Source organism: Pichia kudriavzevii, chromosome 2, assembly GCF_003054445.1.
Source record: "Pichia kudriavzevii chromosome 2, complete sequence".
NCBI lineage: Eukaryota > Fungi > Ascomycota > Pichiomycetes > Pichiales > Pichiaceae > Pichia > Pichia kudriavzevii.
Window position 1 is genome coordinate 1,207,389 of NC_042507.1, and position 26,030 is coordinate 1,233,418.

Below are 26,030 nucleotides of genomic sequence, written 5' to 3' on the forward strand. Positions count from 1 at the left end.
ATTAGAATCTGGTTATTGTGTATTATTATTTTTTTTCCAAAACAGTGATTAAAAATCAAACTCCTGGGTATACTTAATGGGAATGAGTAACTTAAACACCCAAAAAATGTTATGCCAGAAAAAAAATAGCAAATCAATTGTATTGAGAAACACTTACACAAGTTGGCTTCTACAGGTATCTATATAATAGAAAGAACTAAACTCACCTTATATTCATATCTGTATTGGATGAAGCTCTTTAGTGTTCAAAAATGTAAGGCGCAGATTCTGTAACAGTATGGCTTATTTATTATTTTGTGCAACAAAATTTGTGTCATAATTTGTGTACTAACAAAGGGTCTAATAAACAAAAGCTTAACAATCTATGCCATTCAGAGGGTAAACAGGCACAAAACCGGCTTTCCTAAAACTTTTAAACGTTATTCGGCTATTAAAAAACAAAATTATACATAAAATTCCCAAGAAAAGAAGCAGTTTATACATCTGTAGTATTAGTCTCAAATTTACTTGTTAGCATCCGAATTAGAGGATGGATTATATTGAGGGGATGTTGGAGAATACTGAGGGGAAGTAGGAGAGTATTGAGGAGAAGTTGGAGAGTACTGTGGAGAAGTTGGTGAGTACTGTGGTGAGGTTGGGGAGTATTGAGGGGAAGTTGGTGAGTACTGTGGTGAGGTTGGGGAGTATTGAGGAGAAGTGGGAGAGTACTGTGGTGAAGTTGGAGAGTACTGTGGTGAGGTTGGTGAGTATTGAGGAGAAGTTGGAGAGTATTGTGGTGAAGTTGGAGAGTATTGTGGAGATGTCGGACTGTAGGAAGGGGATGTTGGGGAATATGAAGGTGAAGTAGGAGAATATGAAGGTGAAGTAGGAGAATATGATGGAGAAGTTGGGGAGTATGAAGGTGAAGTAGGACTGTAGGCAGGGGAAGTTGGACTGTAGGCAGGGGAAGTTGGACTGTAGGCAGGGGAAGTTGGACTGTAGGCAGGGGAAGTAGGACTGTAGGCAGGGGAAGTAGGACTGTAGGCAGGGGAAGTAGGACTGTAGGCAGGGGAAGTAGGAGAATATGAAGGGGAAGTCGGACTGTAGCTTGGAGAGGTAGGTCCATAGCTAGGGGAGGTAGGTCCATAGCTTGGCGAAGTTGCACCATAGCCAAAAGGAGAAGTTGGCTGATATGCAGACATGTTTCCACTACCATACTCAGTGAACCCGCCAGATCTATCATCACCTGATCCTGCAGTGATAAGAGGCGAGAAGGCCACATTATCAGCTGCCATTGGGATGTCAATAATGTCATCTTTGAAATGATCATCACCGTAAACAGTCATAGATCCCTTAGTATCCTTTGCAGTGGATATGACATCTACAGGATTCTCAGATGGTAGAGCAGCTAGCTTTTCATCATCTAAGTAGACATCAAATGATCCCGTACCAAAAGGAGCCATTTGACCCAAGATAATATTTTGAGAGACACCATCACAAGTGTCTAGTTCAGCAGATGCACCAGCGTCAAAAAGAATTTCAACAGTCTCTTCAAAAGAACATCTCATCAACGCACCAGTGTCATTTCTATTAAAACCATGTCTAGAAATAGCAATTAGATGTCCTTTGTAAGTCATTAAATCGACCAATAAGGCCAAATGTCTATAGTTAACATATGAACCATCGAATGCAATGACATTAAGAATCTCTTTGTACAATGCACTTCTCGCAGCTTCAATACCAAAAACAAACAAAATCTCAACGAAAGAGTTGGAGTATGTTCTCGTGGTATCAATGCCTTCAACGGTAATAACATCTGCAAGATTGATACCGTCAGTTTCTAGAACCCATTCTTGTTTCTTTGCAAAATCACCATCTTCGGCAATATACGTCTTATCGTACTTCATCATAAAAACTCTGGAAATTCCACTGACACCTCTCAAAGTAATTGACTCTAACATTTGAGCTTCAAGTGCCTTCAACAACCCGTCTTCAGTATCTTCTTCTTCTTCATCTAAAGCCTTTTCTTCTCTGACGATTCTGCATCTGATGACCAATTTATCAGCATTATCTTCAGACCAAATAACAAAAAGATCATCACCAAAATTTTCCATAATTTTGGCAGCCACCTGCTGCATACTTAGCTGTTTATCCAACATTTTAGCTCTATCCAGTTCCAATCTAAGTAGCCAAGGAGATTGTTTATGTAGGTTTTCTTCCACCTTTTCATCAGGAATAGCAAAATATGCTTCAACAGTATCGAAATCCTCTTCTATAACAGTGGTTCTAGGATCTGGATCATAGTAGATTTCAGTGCATGCAGTGACGTTTTTAAGAGAAGTATGCTCAATTGCAGACTGAATACTCTTCGCTTTTTCAATATCGGTGGCATACTCTTCCTCCAAGTATACGGTCAAAGCTGGGGTCTTGAAGTTCTTTGCCACATTTAAAATTTCCTTTAATCTAGGAACACCCAAAGTAACGTTTTTAGAAGAAACACCCGCATAATGGAAAGTATTTAAAGTCATTTGGGTGGCAGGTTCACCAATAGATTGCGCGGCAACAACACCAACCATCTCACCAGGATTGACAAGTGATCTAGCGAATTGTTGTGCAATAGTACCAACAACCCACTCAAACGCATCTTTGTTGAGTTTGTATTCTTCTAAAACTCGTCTAGTAGCCAATTTTGATCTAATTAAACATTGGAATAACAAAGTAGAATTTTCCCTTGCTTCAGTCAAACAACCACCGTCACCTCTGACAACAGTGAATTTTTTACATAATTCCTGAACACTTTTGACAATTTCTTCTATGGTTAGATCGCTAGCCTTGTAACGATCAACATGGAAAATTTGTTGAGCATTTTGAACAATTCTTCTAACGTTGACAGGTAATGGCCAATTATTTTCACCATCTGGGAACACTACAGTTCTTAAATATTCTCTGTCCTTTAGTAGTTGCTCATATTCTTCATCTAAAATTTTTTGCAATTTGATGTCCCCCAAAATTTCACTACCGTACTCAACAACATCAGGACGAATGGATTTCTTCTCATCCATGAGATCAACACGGTATTTCTTTTCAAAGGCAGCATTAGAACCAGGTATGGTATCGACTGTTTGTTTTTCAACAGTAGTTGCATCCAAACCATCTTCACCATAAATAAATTGAATGACATCACCCAAAGAGTTCCTGGTGGTACCATCATAATGCACCATGATATCTTCCAATGCCTTCAAAAGACGTCTTTGAATATATCCGGTTTCTGCAGTTTTAACGGCAGTATCGATCAAACCTTCTCTACCGGCCATCGCATGGAAGAAGAATTCTTGTGGAGTTAGGCCCCGCAAGTATGAATTTTCAACAAAACCCTTTGATTCAGCGGAGTAATCATCAGTTGTGAAATGCGGTAATGAACGATCTGCAAAACCAAAATTAATACGCTTACCTTCAACGATTTGCTGACCGACACAGGCAGACATCTGTGAAATATTGATATAGGAACCTTTAGAACCTGCAGTAACCATCTGTTTAACATTATTAGAGTCCTTCAAGGACGTTTCTGCAGATTTACCAGCAGCATCTCTAGCTTCATTCAAGATTTTAGAGACCTTTTGTTCAAAAGATTCTCTAAGAGTCATACCTGGTTCAGCTTCCAGTAAGTTCTTTTGTGCTTCACGAATGACTGTTTGAACTTTATCCTTAGCTTCCTTGATAGTCTCAGTAATGGTTTTCATAGTTTCTGGATCTGCGATCGCATCTCCAATACCGATCGAGAAACCATTATGAAGTAGCCAATAGTTCACAACTTTTTGGATGTTACCAAACATCTTGGCACATGTTGTAGGGCCCTTTTCTCTCATAGTGGTATGAATCAATCCTCCGGCAGAGGCACCCACAGTTGCTTTATTAACAACACCAAACATGATTTCCCCATTGACGATTAACATTCCCGAATCCTTAGGCGATGTGAGTGATCCATCTAGCCTCTGCAGAAATATACCATTTGGAATACAAAGAGAAAGAATTTGTTTTCCCGACCAAAGAGGTTTTGGTTTCAAGATAGCCGGTTGAGGAACAACACCATCCCAATCTGGAATCCAATAGCACATATTCATAACTTGATCATATTCTATAAATGTGTCTCTTAGTGTCATTTTTCTGACACCACACAATGTGTCTTGAACAATACCCATGACAGGCTTATTTGATTGCGGAGAAATGATCTGCAAAGGAACCGCACAAAGCTCGGATAGTTCAGCTCTGGTTTCGTAAGATTGAGGAACATGCAAGTTCATTTCATCACCATCGAAATCAGCATTGTAAGGTGATGTAACGGATAAATTCATTCTGAATGTGGAATATGGCATAACTTTGACCCTGTGACACATCATAGACATCTTATGTAAAGAAGGCTGACGATTGAATAACACCGGATCATTATCCATTAAATGACGTTCAACTTTCCAGCCATATTGAAGTTGAATATCACCCGCTCTTTTGTTAAATCTTAAGTCAATCCTGTCACCATTTTCTCTAATAACATACTTGGCACCTGGGTGTTCATTGGGACCATTTCTGACCATTTCAGTTAACTTTTGAATATTATAAGGTGTAACAATCTCGGGATAAGTTAGAGTCCTTGCAATAGATCTAGGAACACCAACTTGGTCTAACTCCAAGTTGGGGTCACCAGAAATGACTGTTCTGGCGGAAAAATCAACTCTCTTACCCATCAAGTTACCTCTCAAACGACCCTCTTTACCCTTAAGACGAGCTCTAATAGATTTGATCGGTCTACCTGATTTCTGTAGAGCCTGCGGCTGACCAGCAATATCATTATCCATATAAGTAGCAACATGATATTGAAGTAATGCTTCAAATTCACTTATAACATGCTGCGGTGAGCCATCCATTTCAAACTTCTGGACATTAATATTCGCCTTTAGGATATCGGCCAATTTATATGTTAAATCATCTTCGGACCTTTTAGAGTCGGTAAACGCAACTGATGGCCTAACAGGAGGAGGCGGAACTGGTAAAACAGTTAAGAGCATCCACTCAGGTCTTGCCCATTCTTCGTTAAAACCCAATCTATGACAATCCTCTGGTGATATATGCCTGAAAACATTGAGAATATCGGATGCTGTTATTTGTCTTCTTTCTAGATTTTCAGTCTCCTCATCAACGTTAGATTTTTTCCAAGTACCCCATAACTTTAGTCCGTCTTTCCTTATAGATGGCTGGACACTACCGCACCCTCCTCTTCTATGGCGATGAATGCCTTCATCATCCTCATCATCATCAGAATCTTCAGGGGGGTCGACATCACAAACCATCTTGGTCTTACATAATGTCCAAACAGCATTAAACCTTTTCTTAGGATCTCTAATTTTGATTGCGGCTCTATATTGTGGATTCGTGTTTTCATCCAGCAATATTTTACCACAGTTCATACAAATACATTCACAGACTTTCTTTATTTTTGCAAGGAAACCTATATGAAAAACAGGCTTAGCCAATTCAATATGGCCGAAATGTCCTGGACACTCTTGCATATCCTCCGAACATGTTTGACATCTAAAGTTCCTATCAATTGATCCCAGCCGAGGGTCATTTAATCCACCTTCTCTAGGTTTCATAGTCACGGGATCCATGATTTCCGGATACTCAATTTTTGCAACAGATATTGCTCTTGCTTCTTCTGGAGAAAAAAGACCAAATTGAACCTATAGACATAAATGAGAAAAAAATATAGTTAGTAAACTGTCTCTTAATTAACTGTGATGAAATGTAAAGGAATTTTACTTACTTCTTGAACTGTCCTTAATGGTGCACTGGAATATGGAAATCTGCTCATCTTTGTGTATTATACTATCTTAATATATGCAGCTGTTTTTAAGTTTTTTTTTCAGAATTTTTTTCAGATAATGTTAAATCTAGTTAGGATGTATGGTTTTTTTAGATTTTTTGATAGTAAAGTTTATTCTTGTTTTTTTCTCTTAACCAAAATGAAATATAGTACAACTTAAAATAAAACAATAAAAGCGAAATGACAACCTGCTAGTTCTTGTCAATAAATGAAATTAGCCTTTCTTTCCTTGTGTTTCTGATTTTCAGAAAGAGGAGCAAAATTAATGAGGAACTGAAATGAAATAATATAAGCTTGTAACAATCAAGTAAATGAGTACAATCTTTTATTGTAAAACCTAAACCAAGTTTCAGATTTGTTTATAACTAATATAGTACTCAATTTAAATAACTTTAAGTTTGTTGGATTTGATTTGATTTGATTTTAACAAACTCGAAAATGAATGATGTTAGTATTCCAATCAAAATAAAATTCAAATGATCCTTGAGTTATTACTGAATGACAATATTAATGCGACTTCTGCAGCAGGTAGAACAATGTATATATACGTAATATATATATATATATCAGTTGGGAGGGTATTGATCTATTGTTTTGTTTCAACTATTAAAGTGAAATTATAGATAATATATGAAAGTTATTCAGAACCTGAGTGTGTAACGTGTCGGTAATCAAACAAACAGATGGAAGAGTCTAATAAAAGTAGCTATTGCTAAGATAGAAGACAGTTCACAGATGGCAAACGAGTATGCTGGTCTTCGGATCCCGTAAATAATACAAGTAATGGATGTTGTTTCATCATTAAGATGTATCTATTTCATTTCGCCCTCGTCCAAATTCTGTGCACTGAAAATTTCCAGCTTATTGACACGCGCATTCCCACTGGCAGAGTCGATCGTCGTGCACATAAAAGAAAAAAGAGGCTCGGGTTGAGACACAGGAAATTTCCTATATCTTGTGATAACTTGAAGTTACATTCATCTTCTATACTTAGTTCTACAAAAACTGTCAGACTGATACTAGTTTGAATGGGGGTCTTTCGATAGGCTCAGGCAAAAAATTTGCTGTATGCGGCCTTCTCCTTTGCTCTTCTCTTTTTGAGAGATTCCTTGGCTTCGGCGAGTGCCCTGGAAATACCGCTGTCAGATGGTTCGAGTTTGTGTGCTTCCTCAAAGTCTGAAATAGCATCCTCCTCGTTGTGACCCAGTAAATGCCCGTGACCCCTTCTAAAGTATGCCTTAGCTTTAGATTTGTTATCGAGTTGCTCACAATCCAAAGCCTCGGTGGCATATTTAATGGTATCCTGTGCATTCTTGAGCTTCATTGCCATCAACGAGGCATTCAATGTACAGGAAATTTGTAACTTCCAATAAGTAGCAATGTCTTCTTCTGTTAAATCATCGGGATGATACTCAGACATGTAACTTTGGGCTTTCTTGTATTTCTTCAATGCTGTTTTTATATCTCCCTTCTTGAAGCATTCAGTACCAATGTCTTTTATTGCTTCAACAGCCTTGAACACAGTTTCAGGTTGGTTGATGTCAACACTTGGTTCGTCCGCCAAGACATCTTCATAGGTATCACCTGAACCATCGGCCAAGTGTAATGGATCACCCTCGGTTAAAATTCCGCAAGCAATAACTTTGCAATCCTTTACTGGTTTATCAGAAGGACCAGTTTCGGTTCTTTCAACTTGCCTGACAACTGATTTCCCTGCAATAACTTTTCCGAAAACAACGTGCTTACCATCTAAATGTGGGGTCTTTACAGTGGTAATAAAAAATTGGGAGCCATTAGTATTTGGCCCGGCGTTGGCCATAGACAGTAGGAATGGTTGATCATGCTTCAATTGAAAATTCTCATCGTCAAACTTCTCCCCATAAATCGAGCTACCGCCAGTACCATTGAAATTTTCATAATCACCACCCTGAATCATAAAGTCTTTAATTACTCGGTGAAATATTGTGTCCTTGTATCCAAATCCTTTTTCACCTGTACACAAGGCCCTGAAATTAGCTGCCGTCTTTGGTGTGATATCATCAAATAATTCAAATGCAATACGCCCAATAGTTTCATCTCCAATTGCTACATCAAAGTAGACTCTTGTACGTTGTTGTTGTTGTTGTTGCTGCTGCTTTTCTTCTTCTCTAGACATTTTCAAGTCTTGCGGTTAAGCTTACCATCCGAGAGAACAGGCTAAAGGCTCTAATGAAATTACTCAGATTCTTTGCCATTCTTGATATGTTATGGGTATCTCTTAAATATGGTAACCCTGATAATTTCTCAATCTTCGCTAAGAATTTTCTAGAACAGCCTGAACATAAACAGACTTCGGTAGGCTTCATTTTTCCTAAGCTCTAGGGAAAAGAAACCAAAGACACCAAGAGAAAACCAATATTATGGTTGCTGTTCCAGAACTCAAAAACTATCTTGGTAAAGAGATCAGAATCGAGCTCAACGGAAATAGAACTATTCAGGGAAAATTAGGAGGTTTTGATTTTTTCTTGAATTTAACAGTCAATGAATGTGTGGAAATAAAGTCACCAAAGACGAAACCAGAATACATAACCCTTGGTCAGTGCATTGTTAGAGGTAACTCTGTGATTAACATTGAATTGGTTTGATATTTACTAGATTATCTGAGACGGCATAGAAGGAACAATGAAAGTTGTTTGAGAGAGTAAATAGTGTATATAGCGTTGCGCATAACATGTATTTTTAGAGATTTTTTATAACGAGGTCCAAAAATCTATTGGTTTTACAAAACAACTATAGGATGGTTTATACTCTTATAAATTAGAATACCTTAGTAAAAAAACTCGAAATAGAGATATTATATGTACAAAAAAGTTGCTTTGAAATTCGATAAACCTATTTCTCCAATTGACTAAAGATATCATCTAGAAATGTGTCCTGCCTTTCAGTCGAAGGCTCGACCCCCATAACTTTATCCACCTTTAGCCTTTCGCCTATAACGCAGTTGACTTGATTGAAAACCTTCATCATAGTCGTTTTAAATTCTCCCCAATCTGCAAACCTCTCTTGTGCTTCTGCCTGTTCTTTTTCTACAAAAATATTTAAATCCCACAAATGTTTGGTAAAATGTTTCCAATTACCCTCATGATGTCTTAAAATTCTTGCCTGCACCTGTTTTTCCTTGATCAAGTCAAAGATAAATTGTGATATCATTAAATACTTTTCTCTTCTGATTATTGCGTTTTTGGAGCTCGAAGCTGCACTTTTATTATCCCTGTTGAAGTAAGCGTCAAACATGTTAACAGTATTTTTAATTGCAGGCTCAATTGGTGCCTGCTTCCTATTTTTGCGCTTTCTTACACAACTGGTCAGTTGCAAAGCGTCGTGTTCTCCGTGTTTATAATCATTCACAATTACTCCAGAATAGCCGTAATTAAAGAATCTTTCATTGATATCTTCAGGATTCTCTTCGTAGACAGACATTGGAAGTGGATCAGTTGCACTCAACTCAACAGAATCATCATTTGGCCTTCTACTTCCTTCGTTGTCCATTGGGAAACGTTGTAAATTATTTAGTTGTGCTGATAAAATAGGATCCATATTATCTGGGCATATGCTTCGTCCATTATAATCAGCCAAGTCATCCATATTCCCACTAGTAACTTCATCACCCTCCATCTCCTCACATGATCTCTTGTTACGATTACCTGGTGTATCACAATGGTCATCTTCGCAGGAGTCATTATCATCATCAATATCCTTCTTTCCCGGCACACCAAATGAATCAAGAACTGATGTATAGTATGTTTTGTCAATTTTTTTCCCCGAATTAGTGTTAGAGCTAAACCCGTAATCGCTCGTTGCAGACTCCATTGTCTTTTGTCGCAGACTTCTTCTAGATTTTCCATGTGACCTTATCTTCACGTTTGAGGAATCTCTTCCAGTGTTATTTTCTACTCTCAACCTTCTATTCCTTCTACTATTCGTGAGGGTGCCTACCTGATCAGACTCAGCTTTTTCCTCCGAGTTTTGGTTTCCATGAACATTAGTGATTGTCAGATTCTGGTTTTCATGCTCAACAAATTGGAATCTACAATTTTTCATTTGACCTGCAAAATCAACTTCTTCAGGTGTATCAAAATCGTTGAACAAAGGATCATAGGCAATATGTTCAGAATCTGAAGATCTCCATTTAGGTATTATATCAGCCATTGCCACTATGGTCGAGGAATGATTCCCCATTTTATGGTGTACATCTTTCAATTCATTCGCTATATTAGCTGATGGCAAAGCTGTACAAAGTTCAACGGATTGAGCAGGTTCGTTAAATGGATTCTGTAAAATCTTGTCAACATCCAGTTTGGTTTCCAGTATTGTGTAAATCAACCACAAAAATTTTCTAACTTTATCAGAAGAGTTTAATTTTGGTCTTAGCCAAATGTCGTTTAGCAACGATCCCGTGGTGGAGGACTTTGATGCGTTCTGTTGTCCATTTTCAAAAGGGAAGAATGCTTGACCTATTTCGTATTCATGGGTACAGATCATAAAAATGATAGAAATGATATTGAAGGTATGATTGGATTGGGATATTGCTTCTATAAAGGCAGGAAATTTTTTTGGAATATTACCACTTAATTCATTTATGGATTTTAGTATGGACTTTATCCTTGGCGTATCTTGGAGCTGCTTGACAGTAGAAATAGTATACCCACTCCCGTTTCTGATGTTTGAGGGGGTTGGATCATCTGCTAAATCACCGTCTTTGTTTTTCTTGCCTTTGTTTTCTGGGTCCTCAAATAGCTTCTGTGCTTCTTGAGGATAAAACTTCTCAATAATTTGGAAATGGCTTCCCACCTGTAGAGATGGAATCGAATGGTAGGTTCGAAACTGTGATCTCATTTCATAATCAAAATTGACAGTGGTGTTCAATCTACCGATATTAACAAGTAAAGAAATCACAGTAAAATTCAACGCATAATTAATATCTAGCATTAATCTAGCCTTTAGAATCTTGGAAATTTTCGATGATTTAAGTAAAGTAACCAAATACAACTCAAAGAATGTTAGGGTTTGGCCATCATTGGGGTGGGTTTTCCCATCTGAATCCTTGAAAACTTTAAAATGTTCGGGCCAATCGAATCCTTCAGGCGTCCCATAGTAGGGATTCTTGAAAACTCTAAAATGGTTGAATAGTAGCTCCATAATAAATGCAAATTGTATTTCGTTTCTCCAATATGGCTCACCATCGTTTTTCTTCAAGTGTCTAGAACGTGCATTGATCAACAACGTCTGATAAGATCGAGCATGGTCAGTTTCAGAACTCTTTGCATGTTTTAGTTCTTTCGTAGCTGCCGCTCTACCGGCATGACCACCCACTTGTGAAGTTCCACGCTGTTTCTCGGTAGAACGAGAGGCTTCTCTTTCCTCTTGTTCCTGGTTTGACCTGGATATCAACATTTCTGTAACGGACATTGGGTGGGACTGAGAAGCTGCATCCGACGTATTCGGCTCCCCCGGGGTGCTAGAAACATCACTGGGAGACTCGGTGCCGACAGATGGATTGAGTAGATCGGATAGCGCAGACATGGCTTGATCTATGAAGGTCCTATAATTCTCTTCTTCTCTTCTTGTCCTATGGTTGAATTTATATCTTCAAACTATGCACTTCTCCCAGATCCATTTTGGCTCCAGCAGCATGTTCGTGTAGGAACGAAAAACGAAAAACGAAAAAAAAAAAAAAAAGCATGTGCCACGGCCATTTATGTCCCTCGTCAAAAGCATGTGGCGCAAATGGAGCAACTACTCTATATGCTCACACGTGGGTGCATTTATTATCGAGACAACCATTATCTCACTTAAAATTGCTCCGATAGCCTTTATAAGGGGTACCACTACCGTACTTGTGAATCAACTCTGTGACTAAATCTACTACACGGATGTCTTCTTCTACGACACCTAAGAAATCGATGCTTTTCGGTGTGAAGCTACAGAATGAAATGTATGCTCCCTGGAGGGAGTATTACATTGACTACGACCGTCTAAAGAGGTTGTTGAAGGAGAACTTAATCAGCCAATTGGATTCCAATTCTACCTGGAATGAAAGAGACGAGGCTACATTTGCTGAGGCTTTGGATAAAAATTTGGAGAAGGTGTATTCTTTCCAAGTCTCCAAATACAAAGAGTTGGATTCCGAGATCACCAAACTTGAATTGAAATCCGACAAGTACCTTGAGCTTTTAGAAAAAAACAAAAAGGATCCAACATTCGATGCCAATGCATTTCAGCAGAAATTGGAAGAATTGTTATCTTTGACGAACGAGTTGGACCATTTTGCCAGATTGAATTTTACTGGGTTTGTAAAGATTGTCAAAAAGCATGACAGACTACACAAAGGTTATTCCGTGAAGGCGCTCCTAAGCGTCAGGATGAAGGATTTACCTTTGAATAATATTTCCGAAGACACTTCTCCTTATTTATTTAGAATATCCACCCTTTATTCATTTATTAGGGATCAGATTAGCTCGACATCATCAGACAGATCTATTTCAAACTCATTAAAGAGATCCATTTCCAAATTGTCCGAATCTGGAAAACTATCAACCACTCCAAGTACTTCTCTTTCCACGTCTGGTCCAGATGAATCTAAATTCAAAGTGTTGAAATTTTGGGTACATCCTGATAATTTGATGGAAATCAAAACTACAATTCTAAGACATCTCCCTGTTTTGATTTACAATAATAAAGGCACAAACATGGACGAAGATGATGAAGACGAAGAAGAGTTTAACGGATGGACATCATCTACAATCAATGATTTATACTTTGATAATCCTAATTTTGAGCTTTACAATAACAAATTGTTGAAACAGCTGAACAAAACCCCCTCTTTGAGAATCAGATGGAATGGAAAATTAAAGAATAATGCCGACTTGATAATTGAGAAGAGAACTTTTGATTATGATACTGGTAATTCTCATGATATCAAATTAACCTTAAAGGAAAAATACATGAATGATTTTATTTTCCCTACCGTTGAAACTGACCCAGCAAATGAGTTTGAAGAAGATATTGACGAGCTTAACGATGATGAGATTTTAGATTATAGGAGACAACTGGACAAGAAGAAAAAAAACTTGAAAAAGTTGACCCTTGATAAGTTTGTTAAGAGGTTGCAGAAGAAAGGCCTGTCACAGGACGCAATCAGCAACTATGCAAATAACTTTAAGGCTTTACAATCTTTCATTGTCGATAATCATTTACAACCGGTTTTAAGGACCGTTCACAACAGAACAGCCTTTCAAATGCCAGGTGATGATAAAGTGAGAATTATTATTGATTCTGATATCTTATTCATTAGAGAAGACTCCTTTGATCAGCAGAGACCAATTAGAGATCCTCATGAATGGCATAGGAAAGATATCGATTCTTCGATTGATAACCCTTACTCGTTATTGAGAAAGGGTGAATACTCCAAGTTTCCTTATTCTGTCATGGAGATCAAAATTGCTTCATCTGTTGTAAATAATCCTCAATCAAAAACACATTTATGGGTTAGTGAACTGACGAATTCACATTTGGTCAAAGAAGTTCCTAATTTTTCTAAGTTTATTCAAGGTATATCGACTTTCTTCTTAGAAGATGACAACTTGGATATTTTGCCATTCTGGTTGCCTGAATTGGAGTGGGATATTAGAAAAAACCCAGAGCAAGCATACATGGATTCCAAAAATAAAAGACTGAAGGAATTGCAGCAAGCAGAGATTTTGAAGAATTTGAAGAAGAAAATAGGCAAAACTATCAAATCATCTACTGATGGCAATGATACTAAACTAGATGCCATTAATGAACTTGATGATGTTGAAGATCTTGATGCTGATTCCTCAGATGATTACGTTGATGATAATATGGTAGCTGAGGGGAGTGGTATAGTAGAAGCCGCATCATCTCCATCGCCTGTTATTACTGGTTCTAGCAAGAGAATTCCACTAGAACCTTATTTTCCTAAGAAGAAGAAGAAGAAGAATGGTTTAACAGATGTCCTGATGCCAATATTTGCAAGTTCTAAATTAAACGGCTATGAATCTGAAGATGAAGAGGTGGAACTACCACCTGGTGTCGTTAAACCGCAACAGTTGATCAGGCAATCCGGTCCTGTGAGGGTGGAAGCAAAGGTTTGGCTTGCTAATGAACGTACTTTCATCCGCTGGTTACATGTTACAACTCTACTGACCGCATTGACATTTTCAATTTATTCCAGTATTAGAAATTCTCACTTCCCACAATTAGCTGCCGATATTGCCTATATTTATTTTGCTTTAACATTGTTTAGTGGCTTCTGGGCGTATGCGATTTATCACAAAAGACTGGAGTTGATAAGACTGCGTAGTGGAAGACACTTGGACGGCATTTTTGGCCCATTAGTGGTTGCGGCGGTGTTGCTACTTACTCTCGGACTTGAGTTCTATGTCGGGGTTGGCCAATGGAAATTAAAGACTGGTTTTTCTTCGGTTACCTTGGCAACTTTACCAGAAACATCACAGTTCAATGATTTGAGCCCCGTTACCCAATGGGTATTGTCAAAACTATTCTCATACACTGAATGATTCATTCGGGAATGTAGCTAGTTATCCTTTTTCTTTAATAAGTTGTATCAAAGAGATATTTTGTTCTGCTGATATACATATAATTTATGCTATACACTTTTACCACTCCCTTTTAAAAGGTGTCTCTTGATGTGTTTGATTCGTTCATCAGATGACTTCAAATCTTTGTATTTGCTGACAACCAAGTTAGGCCCCGATTCTAGCGATGAGGTGGACATCCCTGAAGCGCTACTTCTCTTGGAAGCTAAAGTTATGACAGACCCGTTGGATTGTTTGGAGAGATTGGAAATTCTTCTGGCCCCACCCGATTTTCTATCAGTCGTATAGATAGATGATTCGTGATAGTTAGGATCGCCTGAAAATAAATTTTTCAAGATATCATGGCCAGCAGGCTCTTCTTCAACAATAACACGCTCATTTTCATATTTTTGAGCATCTGTATAGCCTTCCACACATGTTAACCAGATTTTCAGAGAGGTGAGTAAACTTGTATCTTCTACTTTAGTGATGTTTTCAGCTTCATATAATTGCTCCAAATTTTTGCTCAGCAATAACAGTGCATATGTGAATTTCACAGCAAGCGTTATGTTTTGACATATAAATAAAGGATAAATTTTGGATTGGTTTTTACCGGAACTAGAGTTCCAACTAGTTATAGGATCAACAATGTAAGAGTTCGATCCAAGGTACTTTATGGGGTATCTTATAGGAACTTGTAAGATATCTGCTAACTTCAGTATTATAAGAGAGATATATCCAAAAAGGGCATTGATTGGATCCATTTTTGATTTGGGTAACTGTGCTACCTTTTGAATGGTTGCATCAGGGGTTGAATAAACAGGAATAATGCCCTCCTTTTTCAATTCAAGTGATAAGGTCCTGGATGGAGTTAAGGCTTGCGGGATTGATATTCCAAATAAGGAAAAATTGTATTTCCGCTTGAATGGCTCTATGGGGAAAATAAATTGTATAATTTTGCAAATATCTGATTTCCCTTTATGAATCTGGCTGTTTAATTTTTCATTGCTTTGGACAAGAAGCTGCAATTTTTCAGCATTTTCTACACAGTCCTTTTCCTGAAGTTCTCGTATTTGGTTCAACTGTTGAATTTTTGCTTTTAATACATCTCTCAGGTTTTTTAATTCTGTGATTTTTTCGCCAAGATCATTATTTATAGATTGCTTCGCAGAGATTAACTCTTTGTAATTTTCTACTCTTGATTTCTTATAGTCTATTGTTTCCAGTATTCGATTGCGAGTTTCTTCATTACTGCATTCGGCATTGATTCTTTGTATTAGTATTCGAGTGGTATTTTTCAAGTCATGCAAACAGCGGCTGTAGTTATTCAGAATCATTATTTGGTCAAAGGTACACGAATTTTGCAAGTGGTTGAAATGGATGCTTCTATCCTCCATCTTTTTTCTAAAAGTGCTTTGTAATATTGAGACTGCTTCGTTGTTCAGGCGCTTATTTTGCATGGTGTAATAACAGCCATCGGACATTCTAAGTACTAATAAATTTTCTGTATCACAGAGTTTCCTTTCGATTAGAGGATATTCATCGCCTAAATTGACTAACATCGTGAAATTGAGATGTACCTGATTATGCAATTTCCATTTATCATCTTCCAATTGTCTCAAATATAAGCTGATAGTTACTGGACCCGATTTAAAGGGCAAGCTTAGGTCTTCTTCCACATCAACATTCGGTTCAAATAATCTACTAATGAAATAGGGATTGTTATCATTCAAAAATAAACTAACAGTGAAAAAGCATTCAAAGAACGCCAGATTATAATACTCTTGAAGTTCAACCTGTTTTCTAACTTCTTCAGGTTGAGCCGCAAATACAGGCACTTTAGCCTCATCATTCCCCCCTTCTGTCTCGTTTTTTGTAATTGACAACCTAAGAGAGTGTGTGGATCTTCCCTTTCGTATTCTTACATGCTCCCAATCTCGTTCTCTAAAATCTATATCTATAGAGTTTTCCCGATTTCGATCTCTGAAATGTGTTTTAGGGAACTCTCTTTGTCTTTCTTGGACCTTGATGTTTCTGATTAGAATGGATCGTACGTGGCTGAGGTTGAGTAATCTTGGCTGTATACATGACGGAAACAAAGATATCCCGTCACTTTCTGCACAGGCGCCCTCATCATACCGAGGAGCGGATGCCATCTCAATATCCACACCACTCAGTGTAGTTTCCCTCTATTTTGGTACTCTATTGAAGGGAGGCAGGCCAAATGCGAAATTGCACATGCATATCAACATCGTACCCGAGTTTCCCACTTAGGCAACACCTAGCAGAAGGGAGAAACAAGTAATTTTTTTTATCTATATTTTTCATTTTCATTTCCACACATAAGTATAGCATATGGATTAAAAAATCACTCATTTTTAATACTCTGTCTTTGCATCGTAACAAGCCATTTTGGTACTGATCTCCAGCGGTAACGCCTCTAATATAGTCCAGGGGGCAAACAATGACTTACATCGTGTCGGTGACACATTTCTGCGAGGTACATGGGCCTTCAATGATAATGTGCACACAGGCGGTGAACAATCCAGATACACTGTCCGACTACTATTCTCCCCAGTTACCCGAGGCACAGTTCTGCCAGTCTTGTATTTTTCAGATACCCAACCCCGGCAAAAATGCTGACGACGTTTCACCTTCTTCATCGGTTACTGATCTGGGGAAAACTCCCCCATCAGAAGGTAGTGGAAGTTTAATAAATGAGCCAGAGTTTGAATCTTCTAGAACAACATTGACTTTAGAAGACCAAATTTCTAGTCTTCTCAACTCTACTAATGATTCAAAGAGACAGAAAAGACGTCCAGTGACATTGAAGACACAGTCATCCCGCAATCCTAATACTTTCTTTGTATCTACACAATTCCCTACAAATACGGATGTTTATTCATCCTTGAGACAGATCATCGTTAAACTTTTCACTGCAGAGACAAATGCAGATTCTACCAAGCCAGTTGTTTTCGGGAACTCAAAACATGGTTATTCAGTGGCACTTACTTTTTCATTGGTTGATAAAACTGCTAGAGGTTCAGAGCGTAAATATGCGATAATAGTAACTTCTAATTGGGAAATCGATCTATTTTCAAACTATACGTTTATTTTGACAAATCTCAACCAGATGGTTCGACGTATTCTAATAACCGGACAACAGATTCAAGCCAAGGCAGCTGCACCTATAGAGGCAATATCTAATAATGATTTTTATTTGAGAAGATCGGCCGGACTGCCAAAAGCTAAAAGCATGACCGAAATTTTACAAGATGATAAACTCTTTCTTAAACTGCACATGTGGGCTTCTTTGATGCTTGATGCTCTAGAAGATACTAAACATGTTTGACCACATAATACCTGTAACTACATATTATACTATTCTCTACTCCCACCTCTTCCTCCGCCCCACACTCTACTCTAATAAATCTTAATACTGTGTAAACTTTGCAACCAAAACATAATAGATAAATAAGAAAGACGACACAAAATTTACATGTACAAAAAAAATAAATTATAAAGCAAAGTATAAACACGAGAATAGCAACAAAAAATAAAAGCAACTATCCAAGAAATTGGTGAATAGTTTTTAAGCAGCTTCTTCATACTCCCTCAAATCTAAAGTTAATATTTTCGATGAATTCATGTCTTGATCTCTGTAAATACCAACTAAAGCGTCACTTCTTTCAAATAAACTATTCTTCAAACTAATAACGATGAACTGAAAATTGGGTCCTTTATGTTTAGAGAGATAGTTTGCAATCCGATTAACATTCGAGTTATCTAGTGCTGCATCAACTTCGTCTAATACAAAAAAAGGTGACGGGTGATACGAATGAACAGCAAATAGAAGAGCCAATGCACCAATGGTTTTTTCACCTCCACTCAAATTCTCCATGTCTCGGAATCTTTTGAGTGGCGGCATGATGTGGTATTTGATTCCGAAAGCATACGGCTCATCTTCATCTTCAAGTGTAAGATATGCTGAGCCACCTAAGGGAGAGGCCTTAGATTTTGTCAATTCTTTGTAGACATCATCAATCGAATTGGAGACATGTTCAAATGCCCTCATAAACATGCCCGTCCTTTCTTCCCTGACCTTCTCAAAGCGTGTAACCAACTCTTTCTCTGCCGTTCTTGCTTCTACAAATTCAGAATCAACTTCTTGAAGTTTCTCCAGGGCAGTTGCAAGATGCTCACGTGCAAAAATATCTGGGTGCATACTCCGTACCTCTTCTTGCAATTTCTCAATAAGGGAATCACATCTTTTTTCTACTGCTTCCGGTGTATTTTCTTCATAGCCTTCATCCATATCTTCACCTTCAATAAATACACGATAATCGTCTTCGAGTTTAGAGTAATCGATTTCCAAATTCGAAAGAATACTAACCCATTCTTTACTCCATTCTTCTTGGTCTTTACTGCCATCCTCTAAAGGAATATCATCTAGACTACCTGCTATTAAAGGTATAGGAACAGATTCAAGTTTGGCGGTGATAAGTTGTGTTTTCATTTCCAGTTTTAGAGACTCAATGTTTTCTTCTATGCTGACTACTTCACCTTTTGAGTGTTTCAAATCACTCTTTAAGTTGCTGATTTCTGTCTCGAGACCACAAGTTTTAGAGAGCATTTTTTTGACTTTACTCTTTAGGGCTTTGTAGTCTTCTTTTATTACTTCCAATTCGCTCTGAATATCATCAATCTTTGTTTCAAGTTCGTTACGTTCCTTGATAATATTTTGATATCCGGTATAAAACGAATCTCTGGTGGCTTTCAGTTTTTCCACTTGGTGTTTATAGTCATCTAGCCTTTCGGTTTCAAATTTGAGCTTGTTTTCTACTCTTTGAATCTCCTTTATGTATTTAGAAGATTCATTGGCTTCTTTTATTATCTTCGACGAATAATTGACTTCATACTCTTCAATATCGACAAATTTGTATTTCAAGCAAAAATCTTTGTATACTCGTGCTTGAGATTTTTTCAAGTTTTTACTTTTATCCGAAATTTCATCATTAATAAGTTTGATGTCACTCTTAATTTCTGTTATTTGAGATTCATTTTTTTTCTTCAAATCAAGCTCATGAATTAATTCCACATCCGCATCTTTTAAGTTTCTTTCCAAATTGTTAAGTTTCTTTACGTACTCTTCTATGTTGTTTTCTAACATTAAGATTTCTTCTTTTATAACTCTATCTTTCATATCGTCCGGAATTTGATGATGTATCTCACTAATTTTCAATTTTAATTCATCCTTACGTTCACTTAATAACCCTAATTCGGATTTATCCCATTTTGTGTTAAAGCTATCACTGCCGCCCCCCGTCATCAGTCCATTTTTGTGGATCAACGACCCATCTAACGTTACTATCCTTTCATTAATACCTTTACCCCATTTCAAGGATGTCGCAACATCAATATTATCACAAACTAATGAGTTTCCACACACATACTGAACAGCTCTTTCATATTCAGGTGGATAAGATATGGTGTCAATTATAGGCTGTGCATTATCAGATAAGTCACGTAAATTTGAATTAAGCGGTTGTACCTTGACAGTATCTAACGGAATAAATGATGCAACTCCTAGTCTCTGTTCCTTCATGTAATCTATGCATTCAGTTGCAGTTGAGAGAGAATCAACAATAACAGCATCAAAATCTTTGCCAAATATAGCTGCCACAGCAATGCCATATTTTCTTTGTTTTGGTTTACATATATCATTGAGAAGACCTCTAACACCAGGGAAGAGTTTTTTCAATGTAGATACTGTATCACGTAGTTTTCTTTCTTTCTTGTTTTCCTTTTCAAGAGCATTAATTTCATTTAATTTTAGCAAGACAGTTTTCAACTCATGGTTTAAAGCTTTCTCCTTTTCCTTGATGGAGTTACGTAGAGATTCTAAAGAATTGAGCTCTTTTTTATAGTTGTGGATTGATGTTTTAGAATAAGCAATAGCTTTTTCTAATTGCGATTTCTTTAATTGATGAGTCTGTTTCTTGGTTTCTAGTTCCTGAATCCTCGAATTTAACAACGAATTGGATGTTTCTATAGCTTCCACTTCATTCAAAAGATGTGCCTTGTCTTCATTCAAATCAGTCAATTTTAGCTCCAGCTCACCTGCAATCGCTAGAAATTCATCCCGTAATTGGTTATACTCAGTTAACATCTCAATATTTGAGCTATAAGAAGAAGTGGACTCATTTTTAGATAGATCTACTTTCTCAGAGTTGAATACTTCAAAAGCGGCCTTTATTTTATCTAATATTTGGATAGATTCATCTACTACAAGTTTTTGCTCTTGCTCTTCTCTCTGTAGAATTTCCATTCTTTCTTCATACTCCTTAACTTTGCCCTCCAATTGTAAAGCTTCTGACTCAATTGGAATCATACTTGTTTTTAGTGATTTTAAAGTATTTTCATCAGTTTCAATTTTGACTTCATATTCTTTGATGCTCATATGATCATCAGATTGCTTACGAATGAAATCTTTGTATTCCTGAATTTTATCCTCCAAGGTAGTACTAAGGTCACTAACTTCTTTATTTTTTACGTCTAACTCTCCTGTCAGTTTTTCATATATACGTTCCATATATTCAAGTTTGGACAGATATTTTGTGACAATAGCCCTCTCCAACTGGCTTGTTTTCTTATCAAATAAATCAGTTTCTTGACATTTCAACTTTAAATTTTTAATTTCATCCTTCAAATTTCTCTTTTGTGAGTTTTTCAATGCTGTAATATCATGGGCTCTCTCCATTTCTTCCTTTAATTCATTATATTCTTTCTCCAAGTTTGAAGATCCGCTGATATTTTCAATCATTTTAGTTAGTTCAATGGGTGATTGTGATGCAACCTTTTCAACATCACCTTGGAAAACCAAAAAGTTTTTAGCCTTAATAAGGATATTCTCTTCCTTCAAAATCTGCAGATACTGATTAATGGACACAGGCACATTATTAACCAAGAATTTGGAAGAACCATTCTTCCCGATCAATCTTTTAAGGTTCAGCACATCTCCATTGTCCTTCTCATAAACAGCAATAACGTAGGCTTCTTCAGCACCATTTCTTGCTTTTGCCTCGTTCCTCACATCTTTATCTTCATGATCATCATCATCATCGCCATTTTCGTCATTCCTAGTGTTTTCAGTTTCTTCGTCAATTTGCCCTCTATATATCAAACTCTTAATATTCTTTGATCTTAGTTGGTTCGACCTCACCCCAAGAACAAACGAAATTGCATCCATCATGTTAGACTTACCTGACCCATTTGGTCCAATGATTGATGTAAAGTATGAGGTTCCAAATCCGACATGGGTGATTCCCTTATATGACTTGAAGTTGTATAGTTCTAAACCAACTAACCGACCCATAGTTTTATCGTTTGTCTTGCTTACAGAATAAGAGAGGACGTGTTGAGTTCTTTGTAGACCTAATGAGCGTCACACTGTGATCAACGCCAAAACCTTTGGTGTCATGAAAATGCCTAATTACGCGTCTTCAGAGATTAGCTATTGCGCCACCTTTTTCTGTTTTTACCATCTTGCGCCACGCTGCACTGCTTATCCATGAGTTAAGGGCGTGACAAGGTTATTCCTATTGAAGTTTACCTACCCCCCCTCATAGGTATTACTAGAATCAACACCTATTAGAAACGCTATACAAGTAATCAACAATGTCTTCACCATCATACGCCCTATCTGCCCTTTCACTAACAGGTGCATTGGTTGCATACACGAGAAAGAATTCGGTGCCCTCTTTATTGGCGGGCTCTTTTGTTTCCTTTGTTTTCTTTTACGGTGGCCAATTGCTGAGAAGGGGCAATTCCAATGGCCTAGTCGTGTCATTTATTGGGGCAGTTATACTTCTATCTGCTGGCTTTGTTAGGGCTAGAGCGACGGAATTTGAGAAAACAGTTCCATTGGTGTTGACAGGCTTAGGTTTACTCTCAACCGGGTTCTTCGGTGCTAAATTGGCAGGGTTGTTATAGGTATATAAAGGGATCTGAACTATCCTATATGTAGACATGTCCTTCATAAAGTGTCCTTTTTTTTGTAATTTTGTTACATTAATAAGGAATTTCGAATACGGAATAGACTCCACTGTAAAAAGGGAAATTTAGAGAAAAATCATTAAATTTAAACTAAACTAGATAAGAAATATTATAAAATTAAAAACTGTGTATAAGAAGAGAAAAAACAAAGTCATAAATCAAAGAATTAGATCAAACCATTTAATCAACTTCCTCAACAGATGGACCTTCAGCTGCACCAGCACCGCCAGCACCAGGGAATCCACCAGGTGCAGCACCAGCGCCACCAGGAGCTCCACCAGCAGCATATAGCTTTTGCATAATTGGATTTGCAACTTGTTCTAATTCCTTTAATCTGTCATCGTATTCCTCAGTGGTTGCAGTTTGGTTAGCATCTAACCAGTTGATGATTTCTTCAACCTTGTCTACAATGGTCTTCTTGTCATCAGCACCAACCTTTTCTTCAAATTGAGCTTCGGAGGCAGTATTCTTCAAAGAATAAGCATATGATTCAAGACCATTCTTTGCAGCAATTCTCTTTGCCTCCTTTTCATCTTCTTCCTTAAACTTCTCCGCTTCCGAAACCATACGCTCGATATCTTCCTTTGACAATCTACCCTTGTCATTGGTAATAGTAATCTTTTGGGTCTTACCAGTACCTTTCTCAACTGCAGAGACATTCAAGATACCATTAGCATCAATATCAAAGGTGACTTCAATTTGTGGAACACCTCTTGGAGCTGGTGGAATACCAGATAACTCAAACTTACCAAGCAAGTTGTTGTCCTTGGTTTTTGCACGTTCACCTTCATAAACTTGAATTAAAACACCAGGTTGATTATCTGCATAAGTGGAGAAGATCTCAGATTTCTTACATGGGATGGTAGAGTTTCTAGGAATCAACTTGGTCATGACACCACCAGCAGTTTCAATACCCAAGGATAATGGAGTAACATCCAACAATAATAAATCTTGAGTCTTTGAGGATGTATCACCAGTCAAAATAGCAGCTTGAACAGCAGCACCATAAGCAACAGCTTCATCTGGGTTGATGGACTTATTTGGATCCTTACCATTGAAATAGTCAGAAACTAATTTTTGAACCTTTGGAATTCTTGTTGAACCTCCAACTAAAACAATTTCTTCAATCGCAGATTTATCAAGTTTTGCATCCTTTAAAACCTTTTCAACTGGGTCCAAAGTGGATCTAAACAAATCAGCGCATAATTCTTCAAATCTAGCTCTAGTGATTGAGGAGTAGAAATCGATACCTTCAAATAGAGAGTCAATTTCAATTGAAGTTTGAGCAGATGAAGATAAAGTTCTCTTTGCTCTTTCACAAGCAGTTCTTAATCTTCTTAAAGCTCTTTGGTTGGAGGTCAAATCCTTCTTATATTTTCTCTTGAATTCATTTGCAAAATGAGTAACTAATCTGTTATCAAAATCTTCACCACCCAAGTGAGTATCACCGGCAGTTGCCTTAACTTCAAAGATACCTTCATCAATGGATAACAAGGAAACATCAAAAGTACCACCACCCAAATCAAAGATAAGAATGTTGTGTTCGCCCTTACCGGAATCCTTCTTATCTAAACCATAAGCAATTGCAGCAGCAGTTGGTTCGTTAATAATTCTCAAGACATTCAAGCCTGCAATAGTACCAGCATCTTTGGTTGCTTGTCTTTGAGAGTCATTGAAGTATGCAGGAACTGTAACAACAGCATCCTTAACGGTTTTACCCAAGTAAGCTTCAGCGGTTTCCTTCATCTTTGTTAAAACCATAGATGATATTTCTTCTGGAGTAAACACCTTGGTTTCACCCTTATATTCCACTTGGATCTTTGGTTTACCAGCTTCATCAATCACCTTGAATGGGAAATGCTTGATATCATTTTGCACTTCTGCATCATTGAACTTCCTACCAATCAGTCTCTTTGCATCAAAGACAGTATTTGCAGGGTTCATAGCAGCTTGATTCTTTGCTGCTTCACCAATCAACCTCTCAGTGTCGGTGAATGCAACAAAGGATGGGGTGGTTCTATTACCTTGATCGTTGGCAATAATTTCAACTCTGTCATTTGTGAAATGTGCAACACAAGAATAAGTAGTACCTAAGTCAATACCAATAGCAGATGACATATTTATATTTTTTTTTTTGGATTCAATTGTTCGTTATTAATCGTTAATAAGATTGATTGATTGTGTAGAAAGAGGAAAGAGAAAAGAGAAAAGAGAAACAACAATTTAGACCAGATGAGAATAAGGCCCATTTGGTGGCCTTATATAGCAAACATTTCCCTCATTTCCCTCTCATCCAATGTCAACTCCGACACTCTCGGAGAAGTTTCCAGCAAAATCGAGTGTTTTTTTCCTCCCCCAATTAAATGAAACGAGTGGAAAGTTCTAGAAAAGCGATTTCCCTCTACGGTTTGTGGACCTCGCGTGAGGTATTTTAACACCATGGATGCGGCTCTTATTTCGATGTTGTGCGGACCTTCTATACCACGCCGCACGAATGTGTTCTGGTGTTAGCTGTTGTAATTGTTGTAATTGTTGTAATTGTTGTAATTGTTGTAATTGTTGCTGCTTTTGGCTTTCAGGAATCTTCTCAAACTCGGTAAGTATTTCTCTCACACGTCTCTCCTGTTGTAGACGTTGCTCCTCCTTTGCCAATGTGACAATCTCTCCAACAAAGACTTTCCCCACTCCGGCAAGGAGCTTGGCAAAGTCGTTGTTTACAGAGACACTGCACACAGCATTCACGAGTTTTTTAATTCCACCACTGTTGAGATTGGTACGACGGAAAAACTCGTATCTCGTAAGTTGTTCCTCGTCCATAGAATCAACAAGAAGTTTCCGCTGTTCATTGAGCGTCAGCTCAAGTGGAACGTCGTCTATAGTGAGACCGTGTTCTCGGAGTAATTTGTCCATTGGATCTTCGTCCTCACTTTCATCCCCTATGCTTTCATCGCTATTCACCTGCGCTTCTTTCATTCTTTTATCATTGCTATAATTACCACTATCACTTTCCTCATCATCATCATCATCATCATCATCATCTTCATCATCTTCTTCTTCTTCTTCATCATCATCATCATCATCATCATCATCATCATCATCATCATCATCATCATCATCATCATCATCATCATCATCATCATCTTCATCATCTTCGTCTCCATTTTCCAATTTTGCAAGGATTGCTTGTGAACGCCTAATTGTCTTCTGCTCTTCCTCCCTTTCATGTAAAAAACGATTGGCTGCAACAATAGGATCCTCCTTCTTAACTCCTGCTTCTTCAACAGTCCCACCTAGTCCAAAAATATGGTCTAATTCTGCATTCTGTCTCTCGGAATCCATTCTTGTGCCCTGCCTATTGAACTCTTCCCTTTATAATGTCCTACGTAGATATTATGCAATACTTGTTTGCATTTGTATGTTTGTCTTGCTGATTCCCTTCTCTGATTTTTCATGCTCGCTGAATTTTCAAAAACTCTTGGAACTGTCCCTCTTCTAAGCTTATTCCCAGATTCTCGTTTTCATAC

At 37.6% G+C, this 26,030-nt stretch overlaps 11 protein-coding genes across 11 annotated transcripts; 4 read left to right on the forward strand and 7 right to left on the reverse strand.

Annotated features, from left to right (window-relative positions):
- Positions 1 to 503: 503 nt before the first annotated feature.
- C5L36_0B05870 (uncharacterized protein) lies at positions 504 to 5,639 on the reverse strand (the record flags this gene model as incomplete). The annotated part of the gene is made up of 1 exon (XM_029464959.1): positions 504 to 5,639. One exon carries the CDS (start codon positions 5,637 to 5,639, stop codon positions 504 to 506), a length of 5,136 nt encoding a protein of 1,711 aa, XP_029320818.1.
- Positions 5,640 to 6,902: 1,263 nt separating this feature from the next.
- On the reverse strand, positions 6,903 to 8,009 carry C5L36_0B05880 (uncharacterized protein; the record flags this gene model as incomplete). Its single annotated transcript, XM_029464960.1, has 1 exon — positions 6,903 to 8,009. The coding sequence occupies one exon, from the start codon at positions 8,007 to 8,009 to the stop codon at positions 6,903 to 6,905; it is 1,107 nt and encodes a 368-aa protein (XP_029320819.1).
- A 244-nt stretch (positions 8,010 to 8,253) lies between these two features.
- C5L36_0B05890 (uncharacterized protein) lies at positions 8,254 to 8,538 on the forward strand (the record flags this gene model as incomplete). Its single annotated transcript, XM_029464961.1, has 2 exons — positions 8,254 to 8,428; positions 8,489 to 8,538. 2 exons carry the CDS (start codon positions 8,254 to 8,256, stop codon positions 8,536 to 8,538), a joined length of 225 nt encoding a protein of 74 aa, XP_029320820.1.
- Positions 8,539 to 8,725: 187 nt separating this feature from the next.
- On the reverse strand, positions 8,726 to 11,416 carry C5L36_0B05900 (uncharacterized protein; the record flags this gene model as incomplete). The annotated part of the gene is made up of 1 exon (XM_029464962.1): positions 8,726 to 11,416. One exon carries the CDS (start codon positions 11,414 to 11,416, stop codon positions 8,726 to 8,728), a length of 2,691 nt encoding a protein of 896 aa, XP_029320821.1.
- Positions 11,417 to 11,766: 350 nt separating this feature from the next.
- On the forward strand, positions 11,767 to 14,433 carry C5L36_0B05910 (uncharacterized protein; the record flags this gene model as incomplete). Its single annotated transcript, XM_029464963.1, has 1 exon — positions 11,767 to 14,433. The coding sequence occupies one exon, from the start codon at positions 11,767 to 11,769 to the stop codon at positions 14,431 to 14,433; it is 2,667 nt and encodes an 888-aa protein (XP_029320822.1).
- An 89-nt stretch (positions 14,434 to 14,522) lies between these two features.
- Positions 14,523 to 16,607, reverse strand: C5L36_0B05920 (uncharacterized protein; the record flags this gene model as incomplete). Its single annotated transcript, XM_029464964.1, has 1 exon — positions 14,523 to 16,607. The coding sequence occupies one exon, from the start codon at positions 16,605 to 16,607 to the stop codon at positions 14,523 to 14,525; it is 2,085 nt and encodes a 694-aa protein (XP_029320823.1).
- A 308-nt stretch (positions 16,608 to 16,915) lies between these two features.
- C5L36_0B05930 (uncharacterized protein) lies at positions 16,916 to 17,803 on the forward strand (the record flags this gene model as incomplete). The annotated part of the gene is made up of 1 exon (XM_029464965.1): positions 16,916 to 17,803. One exon carries the CDS (start codon positions 16,916 to 16,918, stop codon positions 17,801 to 17,803), a length of 888 nt encoding a protein of 295 aa, XP_029320824.1.
- Positions 17,804 to 18,043: 240 nt separating this feature from the next.
- Positions 18,044 to 21,826, reverse strand: C5L36_0B05940 (uncharacterized protein; the record flags this gene model as incomplete). Its single annotated transcript, XM_029464966.1, has 1 exon — positions 18,044 to 21,826. The coding sequence occupies one exon, from the start codon at positions 21,824 to 21,826 to the stop codon at positions 18,044 to 18,046; it is 3,783 nt and encodes a 1,260-aa protein (XP_029320825.1).
- A 302-nt stretch (positions 21,827 to 22,128) lies between these two features.
- C5L36_0B05950 (uncharacterized protein) lies at positions 22,129 to 22,443 on the forward strand (the record flags this gene model as incomplete). Its single annotated transcript, XM_029464967.1, has 1 exon — positions 22,129 to 22,443. One exon carries the CDS (start codon positions 22,129 to 22,131, stop codon positions 22,441 to 22,443), a length of 315 nt encoding a protein of 104 aa, XP_029320826.1.
- A 243-nt stretch (positions 22,444 to 22,686) lies between these two features.
- C5L36_0B05960 (uncharacterized protein) lies at positions 22,687 to 24,624 on the reverse strand (the record flags this gene model as incomplete). Its single annotated transcript, XM_029464968.1, has 1 exon — positions 22,687 to 24,624. The coding sequence occupies one exon, from the start codon at positions 24,622 to 24,624 to the stop codon at positions 22,687 to 22,689; it is 1,938 nt and encodes a 645-aa protein (XP_029320827.1).
- Positions 24,625 to 24,888: 264 nt separating this feature from the next.
- On the reverse strand, positions 24,889 to 25,845 carry C5L36_0B05970 (uncharacterized protein; the record flags this gene model as incomplete). The annotated part of the gene is made up of 1 exon (XM_029464969.1): positions 24,889 to 25,845. The coding sequence occupies one exon, from the start codon at positions 25,843 to 25,845 to the stop codon at positions 24,889 to 24,891; it is 957 nt and encodes a 318-aa protein (XP_029320828.1).
- Positions 25,846 to 26,030: the final 185 nt, after the last annotated feature.